General features: G+C 41.4%; 2 protein-coding genes across 2 annotated transcripts in view; one reads left to right on the top strand and one right to left on the bottom strand.

The window, feature by feature from the left end:
- Positions 1-915: 915 nt before the first annotated feature.
- On the top strand, positions 916-3,127 carry LOC306859038 (uncharacterized protein; the record flags this gene model as incomplete). Its single annotated transcript, XM_079399846.1, has 4 exons — positions 916-1,056; positions 1,251-1,345; positions 2,420-2,729; positions 2,804-3,127. The coding sequence occupies 4 exons, from the start codon at positions 916-918 to the stop codon at positions 3,125-3,127; spliced, it is 870 nt and encodes a 289-aa protein (XP_079255972.1).
- Positions 3,128-15,096: 11,969 nt separating this feature from the next.
- The window catches only part of LOC306858421 (serine/threonine-protein kinase WNK1-like), a 77,354-nt gene continuing 76,705 nt past the window's right edge, over positions 15,097-15,745 (bottom strand). The window contains exon 32 of the mRNA XM_079398966.1: positions 15,097-15,659. The gene's annotated coding sequence lies outside the window, so the exon portion shown is untranslated. The remainder of the gene's footprint in view (positions 15,660-15,745) is intronic.

Raw genomic sequence — 15,745 nt, 5'->3', positions numbered from 1 at the left:
ATTATTGTGAAACAACAAAAACACAGCTCCAATCACAACGTCCTCCATCCTCCTGTTGTTAACGTCGTTGTCCTTTGTTTTTGTTGTTGAACGCCACGCACAAATGATGTTGCTGTCGACTGGCTTACATCACTTCTTAGTATCCACTCTCGGTGCGAATGCAACCCTTTAAATGGTACTGGGAAATAGTTTGCGCAAAATCGGCCCAGTACTTTAGTACTGTACTTTTAGTTCTAGAACTAAAGCGGTGCGAAAGGGACTCATGTAATGTGAACTCCATATGTAACAATTGAATAAAATACCAATTTACACTGCACCATAAAGTTAATCACATATTAACACAAGACAAGAATATAAAATACAATAAAAAAAAGGAATAAAAGGCGAATACCTGTGTATTGACATCAATAAAGCTGATAGATCACTCGTGGGCATTTCATAACAGCACATTCCTGTATGATATAACACCTGTTAGCAGGCTAAAAACTCTAAAAACTCTAACACATACAGCCCACACGATACATCGTCAAATTCCTAATCAATCCACACGTAAAACATACAACAGAACACTGCATATAATCTCAGTAGGCATAAGGTCAGTACTGGCAGCAAATGATCAACAGTCAGTCCACAATAGAAAAAGTTCAAGTATCGAAACTAGGCTAGGCTAGGCAAGGCTAGAAGCTAGACAGGAAAAACATGGAATGGCTAGGAATTAAAGTGTAACGGTTTATAGTACAACCTATGTGTAATTTTCTTTTACATTAAGCCTTGCCTTGACTCTGTTGTTGTGTTTTCTGATGATTGACCCTGCCTGTATGACTCAGATTGTAACTGAGCCTGCAAGCGGATCCTTAACCCCACTGTCAAGCTCCTCACAGTAACAGTCCAAACAGTTTGAAAATGAATTCTGCCATGGATGTTTATGAGTTTCTCTGGGAGAACAAAACAGACATCGCCAATGAGACGATGCGGGTGGAATTCCTGATACAAATGCAGAACGGCAGCCTGCAGACGGACCAATATGTCAACTTTACCATACAAGACATTAACTGTGTATGATCATGACTGATATGTTGAGGAAAATGAGTGCAAAAGTAACTTGGCCCAATGACCTCAAGAACTTTTTTAATGGGAGATACTCAAGCTACAAAAGTTTTGGTGATTTAATGCTCATACAATTTTTTTAAAAGTAAGAACAAGTAATCAAAGAAAAAACCACTCACAAGCTGTTTCTAAATTCACTGAAGATGCTTAATATTCTCAATTCCACAGAGTGCGTCTTCCATTTAGCAAACTCCAACTATGAGGAAGTATCTGGAGTTTTAGAAATTACTGGCATACAGTATCATGCTCTCTTATGTGGTAGTGTTTGACTTGGCAAAGAGTCACATTTCTGTTTAGTCAAAGTGAGCAGAGATGCTTCATACTTGTATGAACAGTGCAGATAACTGCAGATGGAGCAAATGGAGCCCATCAGTGATGGACAGTGACAAGACATGCTCCATTTAATGAATACAAGAGACAAGCCAAGAAGCAGCAAGTAGACACCATTAGGACTGAACTATATAGTTTTTTGCCTTTTGTTTCATAATAAATTTGATTTATATAACCCTTTTGCTGATTTTTAAAGTGTAAACAGGGCAGGCGACAGGTACTAGCTACAGAACATACAGAGTTGTAAAATGTAAAAACTTAAGTTTCTTGGCAACAGTAGCTAGTCAGTTGTTTTAACTGTCATATCTGAATTCAGCACATCAAAATACATATTAACACATTTTATATTTGAAGCAGACAACTAATAAAAAATTGTAGACCAGTGTTATTAGAGAGAAGTGTTGCAAATATGCTTCTGTGTGAGCAACTCAGCATTGCATTTTGCAATCCTTTTTCAAGCAGAACTGCTCAACAGTATTGGGATACATGTTCGGGCCCTTTTTGGATGCGCTGAAGTTTCTTGCACATTTCTAACAACAGAAACAAAACCATTTACTTCTCAACAGATAACTTATACCCAGTTCTGCACATTCTTTTGCAGTACAGTCACTTTATCCTCCTGAGACCCAGAAAAATACCTTTGTGAATTTAGTATTTTTTCATGTCATTACATTGTTTAGAGCATAAGATAAAATGAAAAAATAACATTTTTGAAATATGATATTTTATTCATATGTTTTATGAATGTTTTATGGAACATGTTTTTATTCACATTGCTGTTGGGACAGCACAAAGTACTAATTGGCCAGATTTTCATAATAATATCTATTTGTTGTGTCTCCAAAAATGTATAATAAACATGCTTTAAGTCCTGGTGTCCACTAATGTGGACATGTATGAAATGATGACCTGTTTCATAACAGGAAGTCATATTTTGATTTGAAACCATAACATTTTCCTGAGATGTTGATTTATGTAACAGTCCAAATAACAGTTTGAAAACTAAATGTACGACGGATGTTTATGAACTTCTCTGGGAGAACAATATAGACATCGCCTATGAGACGATCCGGGTGGATTTCCTGACACAAATGCAGAATGGCAGCCTGCAGGCAGAGCGATACGTCAACTTCACCATCCAAGACATTAACTATGTACTGAAAGTGACTGAGATGTTGAAGAAAATGAGTGCAAAAATAACCCGGCCCAATGACATCAAGAACTTCTTTAAAGAAAGATACTCAAGCTACAAAAGTTTTGGCGATTCGATGCTCCAACAATACTTTTTCAAGGTAAGAATAGAAAAAAAGACGTGAAACATTTCAAGTTGCTTCTGAATTGACTGAAGATGCTTAATACTCCACAGGGTGAGCCTCCTATTCAGCAAACTCCAGCTATGAAGAAGTATCTGGCGTTCTACAGAACCCTGATGGACAATGAAGAGCCACTGTACTTTGCTGTGGGTCTTCTGCCCTGCTCCAGACTCTGGGTTTGGCTGGGTAATAATCTCAACATTCCTCCAACCAATGCCTACTACACTTGGAAGGTGGGGAATATGGGCGGCAATCCTGAGAAACACTACCAAGCTCTGCTGAATAAGTATCTCAACACTCCTAAGAAAGTGGCGAAGGCTAATGCTGTATTCCGTGCTCAGATGCAGAATGAGCACGATTTCTTCCTCTCATCTTGAGAAAGAAGTGTTGCCAATAGCCTGCTGTCTGAGCAACTCAACAATGCATGAAAACATGATTTGAAATGCTTTGAAAATATTGATATATTTCATTACATCTTTTAAGATTATATGCAATAAAATTAATGAATTGTTTAAAACTATTTTAATCTTTAATCAAGTCTCATGTAATCTTTTAATCATGAAAAACTGCATGTCCTCAGCCATTTTAAACAAATGTAATTCTTTGCTATTATGTCTCATAATATTCAATGTCTCTTGTATTACCCAGCAACAATTAAACAATAACACTCTAAATGTCTGATGCACATTACTTTTGAAAGCCCGTCTTAAATCCTAAAGAGGAAAAAATATATAACAAAAATAAGCCACATTTGATCTTTTTTTATGTGTTGTTTTATGGTTACTCCTTATTTATTGATTTGTATAATTTAAAAACTATATTTTAATACAAATACTTAATTTTTCCATATGATCTCTCTAAAATGGCTATGTGGAATTTGTCATTTTTGACATGAAAAAACTAACCAATGCAAGGAACATCAGTTTTTACATACCACTTTTTACTTTAGCTAAAAGAAATTGTCTGCAGTATACATTAATGTTCTGATAAATTGCACATACTTATGTAAGAAGATATTTGACTGTATTATACACATTAACACAATACACTTTTTTATACATAATATGAATTTTACCAAGAATAATAGAAAATTATAACACTATTCTATAAATGACTACATTAACTATCTGGTTCCACCCTGAAACAAGTCCTCTCTGAATTAGCTTTTTTTGTGCAAATGCTGAACCCCTTACATTTTAATGCCTTTTCAAACAAAACTGCTCAACAGTATTTAACGACTGGGATACATGGAAGTTTCTTGCACATTTAACAGCAGCAACAGGTCAATTACTTCTCAACAGATAACTTACACACAATTCTGCACATTCTTCTGAAGTAACACAATCACTTTATGACATGAACTAATGTGCATCAAGGAAATATTTAGTGCTGGCATCTAAGATGTTTTTTTTTGTTTGTTTTTCCATTCTGTTCCTCTGGTTCCACCAGTTTTGACAAAAGCAGCAGACTTGGGTTACGTATACTCCACGTCTGTAGAAGTTCCTGAAAACTTGACCTAAGATCTTAGCCTGTAAATTCCACTAACAAAGAGGAAAACAATAGACTGTCATAATTCTCCATTACCCAATCAGCGAGCGCATTCAGTATAAAACTCTCTTCATGACATGGAAACAGGACGGGACAGTTTGGATTGGAGATTGAGGAAGGTTAAGACAACTGCAAATCAAGACACAAGAAACATGAAGACTCTGGCCTTTCTCTGTTTTTGGTTCTTATATTTTAGATAAGGTCTTAATGTTTATTGTCTTGACAATTATAATTATGATCTGCTGGAGATAGCAAACATCAATTGCAACAATTATATGAACAACTTTGAACTGAATAAGATTCAAAGGGGCACAAATGCAGACTGAGTTAATATAATGGCTCTTCATTGAGTTTCCTTGGCCTTTCACTGATCAGAAAATCTCAAAACCAAAGAGATATTCTTTATCAAAGATAAGACTCTGCCACGCCCCCCTAAAATGGCTCATTCAAACACGCCCCCACATGTCTACATCACGATGTGGAAATATTTGCGTAAGGCTTGGTTTCAGGGAGAAGCTGTGTGTTTCTAGACGAAAGCAAAAGCACTTTATTTGGCCTTCCGACAGTACTGATATGTAAGGTTATTACATATAATATTAACCTCCACCAATAAAAAATGTAGGGGTTTTATTACATTAATATTAATATAGTTTAATTTAGCTCAAAGGGAATCATTTATGATTTTATAGGGATTTGAACAGAATCAGTGTTACGGCGATTCACTGAACGAGCCGTATGACAAACTCTGTACTGGATATTAAAATCCAAAATATAGTGTAAACACTATTAAATAGCACAGTAACGAAATCGACAGATTAAGGCATTAACTTGTGAGCAGAAAACACAAGATACTTCTCTTTTAAAATATAAATCAGATTTTATTTATATAAACCTAAGACATAAACTAATCTAACACATGAACACAAGCATTCACACATTCACACGTTGCAGAAAGAGAGAAAGTAAGGAAAGGATGAGTTTAAGAGAATGAAAATGTGAAATCCCAAGTTCACAGCAATATGTGCTATTGCATAGACCTGAACAACCATCAATCACTTATTTAACCCTCGCTTTGAGTTTCTCAATGAGGCTAAAATTTATATTAAATACACCAATTAGAACCTGTTAGAATCTGGAGGTGTGTTGCTTGTTTTGCCTGTGTAACGGGGTTGTGTCCTCGTTGCAGACAGGGGGGGTTCCCCGAAGTGTCTGATTGGCTGGAAGTTCAGTAGTCTTTGAAGTGACGTCTTTTGGGCGTTGGCTGAGGATGCGGAGTTCTTTCTGGTTGAAGTTTGAAGCGGGTCGGAGCTGGACTTTAGCAAACTTACATTAGAACACGAAACTCCACGGAAAGAAAATAAACTAAAGTAAAATAATAAAATAAAATGATGTAACGAGACTAAGTTGTTTTCCTTCTCATTATGGCACATGAGGCCTGAGCACGCGGTGAGAGGGACCAGGGTCCGAGAGTCAGAGTAAGAGGGCGAAGAAGTAAGAGCGAGTATTTTACGATGTCCTGAGGTTTTAAACTCAGCTTCTGGACCGTCCCATCTGGACGGTCCTGACCAATTAGAAACTGTCCTTGCTTAGCTAGGGTGTGTTCTTCACATCATAAATCAGCTTGTTATCAGTCACATGGTCCAAACTCTACAGGCCTTGGCAAAGCATACCTTTCTGAACATGATTTCATAATAAGACTATGATGCACTTGACAAAGAACTGATTGGAAGAAACATTCACATCATGGATTTTCAAGCTCATACATACTAAATATGCAATACTTATCTTTAAGGCTCGAGCTATTCAATACTTATTAAAAAGACATACATATTATTTGATTAAAACATGATATGTGGGTACAACATAAAAATGTCCTTTTAGGATGATTTTATGTGCATATGGAGAAGAAAGTTTTTGTATAGTTCTAAGGAGAACGAATGCATGTTCTTTAGAGAAGGAATGTTGGTTTGGACGGTCTTTTATGTGTGGAGACACGCCCGAAAGAGTCTGTAGCTAATGATTTTCTATCACAGGTTTACGTGTGAACATCAGTCTTGATTACTTGCAACAAATTTGACAGTCTCCTTCTTGAATTGGAATGATCAATAAGTGTTTCTTTTTCTTCAGTGTTGCAAGTTGTTTGGTGACAGAGGCTTGCTAGTTGGGATTTGCTTGCTTCCAACTAGATTTATGACGTCCTGTTCCTTAAGGCCTCTCTGCATTCCAGCTCCTCAGGTTTCAGTGTTATGATGCATCTTAAAATTGTCTGATTCAGTCTCTGATATCCTACAGATAGTAACCTTGAACTGATGGTAAAACTAAGGACATTATTAACTGTCTTTACATTTATTTTGAAAGCTAAAGCTGGCGATTACGGAAAGGGGCGTTATATTTCCGACTCGTGCTTGTGGTGTTCGGCCAATCACAATGCACTGTGCCAGTTGACCAATCAGAGCAGATTGCGCTTGTCGGATTGAGAGAGGCGGGGCATAGAGGACCTACAATAATGTACAGTAGCTATTTGAAAAATAATGTGTTTTTCAAACATTAAAGCATGTCAACATATTCTGTTACACCAAATACACAAAATAATGATCTTTAAAAAAAGCATCATATAACCCCTTTAAGGACACCTTATACTTGTATTAGAGTCCATATGCATGCTTCCTGATCCTTACCCCCTTTATAAAGCCAAATCAACCTTAAAAGTCTGATCAACAGGTGGTTAAATCCCATGCTTATCTGTGTTAACTATATTAAACACAGTGGCCTATTTACTGTACATTTGCCAATAGTGTGCACTCTATCATAGAACCACTGCAATAAAAGCATTTTAACAATTCACTGTCCTGACTCTATAAAGTAATATACTTATAATATACTACTACATATACTATATATTATTCTATAAAACGTGGTCTGTTCCTCATTATAAAAACAGTTTGACTGCAGTTGAAATATTGCATAAAGTCTTTTTGACTACTTTTTGGTTGTTTTGAAGCTCAGCATTTTTGGCATGATTCACTTTACCTTTACATTTAATCATTTGGCAGACGCTTTTATCCAAAGCGACTTACAATACGGGAATACAAGAAGCGATTCATCTTGAAGAGGCAATCAGAGGAAGTGCTCGTAACACCAAGTCTCAGTCATTGTTCAAATAAGTACAAGCTAGTAAGGGAAGGAGAGAAAGATAGAGGGAAAGATTAAGGTTTTTTTTTTTTTTTTTGAGTTTAGGATGAAGTCAAGTACTGCCGAAAGAGAAGAGTTTTCAGTTGTTGCTTGAATATTGACAGGGATCCAGCATTCCGGATAGGTTTGGGAAGAATATTCCACCAGCCAGGAATGGTGAACGAGAACGTTCTGGAGAGTGATTTTGAGCCTCTCTGTGATGGTACCACAAGGCGTCGCTCACTAGCAGATCTCAGACTTCTGGAGGGGATGTAGGTTCGTAATAGTGAGTGGAAGTAGGAGGGTGCTGAGCCTGTGGTAGTTCTGTATGCAAGAATCAGTGACTTGAACTGGATGCGAGCTGTCACTGGTAGCCAGTGCAAGGAGATGAAGAGAGGTGTAACATGCGCTCTTTTGGGCTTGTTGAAGACCAGTCGTGCCGCTGCATTCTGAATCATTTGTAGCGGTTTGATTGTGTTTGATGGTAGACCAGCCAGAAGGGCATTGCAGTAGTCCAGCCTAGAAATGACAAGGGCCTGCACAAGAAGTTGTGCAGCATGCTTTGTCAGAAAGGGCCTGATCTTTCTGATGTTGTGTAGTGCAAACCTGCAGGATCGAGCATTCTTTGCAATGTGCTCTTTGAAGGTCAGCTGGTCATCAAAGATTACACCAAGATTTCTGACCGAAGTTGACGGGGTAATCATTGATGAGCCTAACTGAATCGTGAAGTCATGCTGTAGAGTGGCAGGGAAGACAAGAAGCTCCGTCTTTGCCAGGTTGAGCTGTAGTTGATGTTCTTTCATCCATGCCGAGATGTCCGCCAGGCAGCCTGAGATCCGTGCAGCTACCGTTGGGTCATCTGGTTGAAAAGAGAGATAGAGCTGTGTGTCATCGGCGTAGCAGTGATAGGAGAAGCCATGTGCATGCATGATGGGACCCAGTGATGTAGTGTATGTGGAGAAGAGGAGGGGGTCCAAGAACTGATCCCTGAGGAACTCCAGTGACCAGATGATGTGGTTTGGATACCTCCCCTCCCCAGGCCACCCTGAAAGATCTACCGGTGAGACAGGATTCAAACCAGCGAAGTGGAATCCCAGTGATGCCCAGTGATGAGAGGGTAGACAGGAGAATTTGATGACTGACAGTGTCAAAAGCAGCAGAAAGATCCAGCAGAATGAGGACTGATGATTTGGAATCGGACTTGACAATTCGCAGGGCTTCAGTGACTGAGTAGCGCAGTCTCTGTTGAATGGCCACTCCTGAAACCTGACTGTTTAGCATCCAGTTTGTTGTACTGTGAAAGAAACCGTGAGAGCTGATTGAAGACAACTCCTTTGAGTGTTTACGCTACGAATGGAAGGAGAGAGACAGGTCTGTAGTTTTCTAAAAGAGAAGTGTTTAATGTAGGTTTTTTGAGCAGTGGTGTTACCCGAGCCTGCTTGAATGCTGTGGGGAAGATGCCTGTGAGGAGAGATGTGTTGATAATGTGTGTGAGTGCCGGAAAGAGTGTGGGAGAGATTGTTTGGAGAAGGTGTGAGGGGATTGGGTCGATAGGACATGTTGTAGGATGGCTGGAGAGAAGTTTGGATACTTCTGCCTCGGTGAGGGGACAGAAGGAGAAGATGGGAGTTAGAGCAGTAGATGTGGTTGATTGGAGGGCCGGTGGAGTTGAGAACTGGTTACTGATTGTTCTAGTTTTGTCTGTGAAAAAAGTGGCAAAGTCGTCAGCGGTTATCGAAGTGGTGGGAGGTGGAGGAGGGGGACAGAGGAGAGAATTAAATGTTCTGAAGAGATTACGCATGTCTGGAGCGCTGTTGATCTTGTTGTGGAAATGTGAGGATTTGGCAGTGTGGACTTCAGTAGAGAAAGATGAAAGCAAAGACTGATACCTAATCAGGTCCGAAGGATCGTTTGATTTGCGCCATTTTCTCTCTGCCACTCTGAGTTTGGTCCGATTCTCACGAAGAACATCGGATAACCAGGGGTTAGAAGGGGCAGCCCGTGCTGGCCTGCAGGAGAGAGGACAGATGTCGGCTAGACAAGAGGTTAAGGTAGAGTGTGAAGAGTTGATCTTCACCGCTGGGAACGGCAGTACTGGCACGCACAGTATACATATACATACACACTTACCTCATTCCAACCCCTGCCGGTTAGCCATCGGAGAGCGGGTGCACACGTTATCTCGATGGCACACGGACATTTCACACACTCTTCTCCACCTCTACAGTATACATACCCCGGATAAACCACACAGACACACTGTTGGTAGTTTAGTTTGAAGTTTGATTGTTAGTTCGGTTTGTCTCGTGTGTGTGTGTGTGTGTGTGGGAAGTAGTCGGACTCTCGCGTTGCGCCGGCGAAACCAAACGATCGGGCGGCGCCCGCTTATGACGTCACGGCTGCGCCGCGTCGGCACAATGCGATTGTAGTCCGACTAAACCATTGTTGTTTTGTGGAAGGAACTGTATCGTCTTTTCTGTGGAGAGAAAAGAGGGTAAATGTTACTGATTTGTTATTAATATGTGTTAATAATGATTTATTAGTCTTTGTATTTCATAATGTGGTTGATGTTTTTACATTAAGTTGATGATTTAAACTTGAGATTATAAGATTAAATACTTACCTGATAATGGTACCCTCCGGGTAGGGGGTGGAGCCTGGCCTATAAGAAGGGAGGCCAGGCCCACATCAAGTGCTTGTTTACCAAGTCAGCGAACGTGCTACTGCGGTGCCGTAAGCAAAATTAGAGCTCTTGTATATTGTGGATACTCGTTTGTACATAATATTTGTTGTTTATTTTGTTCTTTTATTTTTTTGTTTTGTTTGCTGTTACTTTGCTATTTTTTTTTTGGACTGAGCACTTGTGTAAATACTCTCGCCACTGGATATTTTTACGGCGCACTGTAAATAAAAGTCACCTTTCATTTACTCATACGGGTCAAGCCATCATTTTGTTTTTCATGTCAGCAACCAGGGATTCTTGGTGGAGAGATTCAATCAGACACTGAAGAGCATGCTGCGGAAGTTTGTCACAGACACAGGACGCGATTGGGACAAGTGGCTGCCCTTTGTCTTGTTCGCCTACAGGGAAGTACCTCAAGCCTCAACCGGTTTCTCCCCCTTCGAGCTCCTGTATGGGTGGCAGGTCCAAGGCCCATTGGACCTGCTGAAGAAGGCTTGGGTGGCACCAGCAGATAAGACCGAGGAGAGGAGCATTATTAAGTTCATCTTGGAAATGAGAAACCGGCTCGAGCGTTACAGAGAAGAAGCTAAAGGGAACCTACAGCAGGCACAAGCGTCACAAAAGAAGTGGTACGATCAACAGACACGATTCCGTCAACTACAGCCGGGGCAAAAGGTGCTGTTACTGTTACCCACCTCCACGAACAAGCTCCTGGCAAAGTGGCAAGGGCCATACACTGTGGTAAGGAAGATGGGACCAGTAACTTATGAGATCCACCACCCTGACAAGAGGAAATCGCACCAGACCTACCACATAAACCTGCTAAAGGAATGGAAAGAACCACCCAATAAGACATCAGAGAGGTCGTTGATGTTAAGAAAGGTGGATGATGAAGAAGAGGATGAGCCTGCTCCAGAGGTGAGACCTCAGAGACACCCTGCAAAGGTGAACTTGAGCCATCTGAATGATCCCTTAAGGGCTGAAATGCAAGACCTCCTGGACCGCTTCCCATTACTGTTCCGTCAGAGGCCTGGACGGACAGAACTGGTACAACACAGCATCCACCTTACAGATACAGCCCCTTCACGACAGCGGCCGTACCGAATACCAGAGAGACTACTGAAGCCCTTGAAGGAGGAAATTGAGATGATGAAGCAGTTGGATGTAATTGAACCATCCAACAGCGAATGGAGTAGCCCCCTCGTCATCGTTCCGAAGAAGGATGGGTCCTTGCGTGTCTGTGTCGACTTCCGCAAGCTTAATGCCCAGTCAAGGTTTGATGCCTACCCGATGCCTAGAATTGATGACTTGCTGGAGCGGATAGGACAGTCCCGGTACATCACTACCTTGGATCTGTGTAAAGGTTACTGGCAGGTGCCCCTTGATCCGAACTCCAAACCATACACTGCATTCAGGACGCCAGTGGGACTGTTCCAGTTTACAGTCCTACCCTTTGGGCTGCACGGGGCACCTGCGACCTTCCAGCGACTCATGGATCAAGTTCTCCAGGGCTGCGAAGGGTGGTCTGCTGCCTACCTTGACGATGTTGTGATCTACAGCAATACATGGGCAGACCACCTGGAACAACTACGACAGACTCTGGAGAAGATCCAAGCAGCGGGCCTTTCCTTGAATGTGGCAAAGTGCGAGTGGGCTAGGCAAGAGGCCAGCTACCTGGGATACCATCTGGGCAATGGTGAACTACGACCCCAGGTATGCAAGGTGGAAGCAATTCAGCGTAGTCCCCGACCTAGGACAAAAAAGGAAGTGAGATCCTTCCTGGGCCTAGTGGGCTGGTACCGCAGATTCATCCCGGACTTTGCTAACATAGCAACACCACTGACAGACTTACTAACCAAAACTGGGAAGAACCCGGTGGCATGGACTGGTGCCTGTGAGGAAGCGTTCAACACCCTAAAAGAGAGGATGTGCTCCAGCCCAGTCCTACAAAGCCCCAACTTCGATCAGCGGTTCCTGGTGCAAGTGGACGCTTCAGAAAAGGGAATTGGAGCGGTACTAGCCCAGGGGACTGCGGGAGAGGAGAAGCCAGTTGTGTTCCTGAGTAGGAAACTGTTGCCCAGAGAAACCAGGTATTCCACGATCGAGAAGGAGTGTCTCGCAATTAAATGGTCCCTGGAATCTCTCCGATACTACCTCTTGGGGAGAGAGTTTGACCTGGAGACGGACCATCGGGCATTGACGTGGATTCACACGATGAAAGATCATAATGCCCGCATCACGAGATGGTACCTAGCTCTCCAGCCTTACAATTTCAAGGTACGACATCGGCCTGGGAGGCTTAACCTGGTTGCCGACTACCTGTCCCGGTACCCGGACAGTACGCGGCTTGGAGAGGGGGGAGGTGATGTGAAGAGTTGATCTTCACCGCTGGGAACGGCAGTACTGGCACGCACAGTATACATATACATACACACTTACCTCATTCCAACCCCTGCCGGTTAGCCATCGGAGAGCGGGTGCACACGTTATCTCGATGGCACACGGACATTTCACACACTCTTCTCCACCTCTACAGTATACATACCCCGGATAAACCACACAGACACACTGTTGGTAGTTTAGTTTGAAGTTTGATTGTTAGTTCGGTTTGTCTCGTGTGTGTGTGTGTGTGTGTGGGAAGTAGTCGGACTCTCGCGTTGCGCCGGCGAAACCAAACGATCGGGCGGCGCCCGCTTATGACGTCACGGCTGCGCCGCGTCGGCACAATGCGATTGTAGTCCGACTAAACCATTGTTGTTTTGTGGAAGGAACTGTATCGTCTTTTCTGTGGAGAGAAAAGAGGGTAAATGTTACTGATTTGTTATTAATATGTGTTAATAATGATTTATTAGTCTTTGTATTTCATAATGTGGTTGATGTTTTTACATTAAGTTGATGATTTAAACTTGAGATTATAAGATTAAATACTTACCTGATAATGGTACCCTCCGGGTAGGGGGTGGAGCCTGGCCTATAAGAAGGGAGGCCAGGCCCACATCAAGTGCTTGTTTACCAAGTCAGCGAACGTGCTACTGCGGTGCCGTAAGCAAAATTAGAGCTCTTGTATATTGTGGATACTCGTTTGTACATAATATTTGTTGTTTATTTTGTTCTTTTATTTTTTTGTTTTGTTTGCTGTTACTTTGCTATTTTTTTTTTGGACTGAGCACTTGTGTAAATACTCTCGCCACTGGATATTTTTACGGCGCACTGTAAATAAAAGTCACCTTTCATTTACTCATACGGGTCAAGCCATCATTTTGTTTTATTTTTCCGGACCTAAAACGTCCCGCAGTAGATCTGCAAGGGTCTACTGCATCACATAGAGCATAACGTGTCAGTGGCTGCATTCACATCCAGAGATGAGAAATGAGTAGGCGAGGGAAGAGGGGAGGATACTACAGAGGAAAGAAGGGAGGGGGAAAGGGAGCGTAGGTTGCGTCTGAAAGTAACCGGTAAGGGAGATGGTGGCACCTGGGTAGCAAAATGTAAAGTAAATGTAATGAAGAAATGGTCAGAGATATGTAGTGGTTGTACCAGAATGTTGGTGAGCAGCTGGTGTTGCTGAGTCTTCTGGACAAATCCAGGTCCCAGTCAAGCCCATGCTGACTGTGGATTGTAAGGAAAAAGCAGAAATGAAGTCGGCTTTGTTTACAGCTGACTGGCAATTTCAGAGACCCACAGAGGAAGAAAGAGGTGCAGTGGAAGATGTAGAGATAGGGGGCAGGTTAGCAGGGTTACGTAGCCTTCTGCATGTGTTTTTAAGAGCGAGGTTGAGAGAGAACCGGAATGGTTTGGAAACACATGATAGAGGTGGAAGGATAGGGGATAGGAAAGTGTGAGGGAAGATAAAAACGATACTTAAGTGTGTGCTCGGTGTCGTTGCTCGGTTAAAGTCGCGCAGGAAAAAGTCGTCTGTATGGAGCAAATTTTGTGCCAATATTCATCAAACAAATTCAGTGTTTTGCAAATAAACACAATCTGCTTTGCAAAGAAAAACTCGACTTTCAAACAAACGCAAAGTGATTTGCAAATACAAAACTCTATTTGAGAGAAAATGCAGAGGTATGGACAAATATTATGTATTGTGTGTTACAACTGTGAGACTCATTTGCCTTTTTATGAGGAAACTTGGCTTGATTTTCTCACAAATGCGTGCAGGCTGATTTTCTCACACGTGCAACTGAGCAACTTTTTCCAAAACAGCAGATGGCGCTGTAGGTCAATTTACGCTAGTCTCCCGAGACCTGAAACACCTCTTTACCTTTTCAATATGAAAATTTTTGGCACACAATATTGTTGCTATCTATTATACATTACATTGTCACAATATATTGTTATACCCTGCATTATTTTGAATGTTGAACAATTGTATCAATATATCTGTATATTCTATATCCCACGATCCAACAGAGGATAAGAGGTACGGAGAATGCATCAGTTTTTATAGGGAAAGACTGCCTAGTTAAATGTTTAGCCAGTTCACTCTTGAGTTTTGAACTAATCAATCATGTTAACAACTTTACAGCACTTGTTGTGAATTTCACTGACACTGTAGTAGGGTCGCTTTGTGAACACATCTAAATGGTTAATTATAGATCTAGTAAGACAGAAACTCACCTGTTCCCCACTCATATTGGTCTGAAAAGGTAAACCGGTGTTTCAGGTCTCGGGAGACTAGCGTAAATTGACCAACAGCGCCATCTGCTGTTTTGGAAAAGAAAGTTGCTCAGGTAATTCAATGTCATCTTTCACCATTTCAACCAAAACAATTTATTATCGTCTTTCTATGTACGCTGACTAGTATGAACACATGGACAAATAATTATACTGTGTATGACATTAGTGAAGGTGGGCACAAATGTTGAGTATCAGCTACCGAGAAGTTAAATGCACTTAAGTATTAAAAGTGAGTTTAATCAGCTCAAAAACAGAGACAACCTTGATTCAAGACTTTTATTAGCATCTTTTGTTAGTGAATAGACTATTAAAGCATTTCACTAAAGAAGTGTGTCAGCAGTAGATTTTGATGAACATATCATTGCAAAACATTCAATACTGTCCTACTTCAGGCTTGTTGCAGTGGAGGTTTGTTTTAAATGCTGGTCTGGAACAGATTCATTTTGCTTCAGAGTTCTAAAACAGGGTTCCATCTTTCAGATGACAATTACCACTAAAAGACCCACGTTGTACCTCTTTGGGACGTGCCCATTGATCATCAAAATTCAAGTCTTTGTCCCACACCTGAAATGTCAGGTCATCCTTTGTGTTGAACTCTGCTGACCATGAAGGATTAGCGTTATCCCTGTGAAGTTCTGTCATCCCTCCAAAATTAGAGCCACACCAGACCTTGACGTATGGATCAGGTTCGTTTCCAGCAGGGTCACTGGTGAGGCCGCTGGCATTTAAGCCAAACACCCGCACAGCAGCACTGGCAAAGTCCAGCTGAGACGCCAGCATCAACACGGCCAGAGACACCAGCCCAAGCTTATAAAAGACTGCCATGGCTGTCAGAAAGAACATGTTCAGTTATAAAGATGTAAAACACAAATATTGAAATGTTAAAAATAATATTGCGTCTTGAGTGTCAGTG

Source organism: Barbus barbus, assembly GCF_936440315.1.
Source record: "Barbus barbus genome assembly, chromosome: 39".
NCBI classification, from domain to species: domain Eukaryota; kingdom Metazoa; phylum Chordata; class Actinopteri; order Cypriniformes; family Cyprinidae; genus Barbus; species Barbus barbus.
Note: the sequence above shows the minus strand (reverse complement) of the source record. Positions and strands in the feature narration are given on the sequence as shown.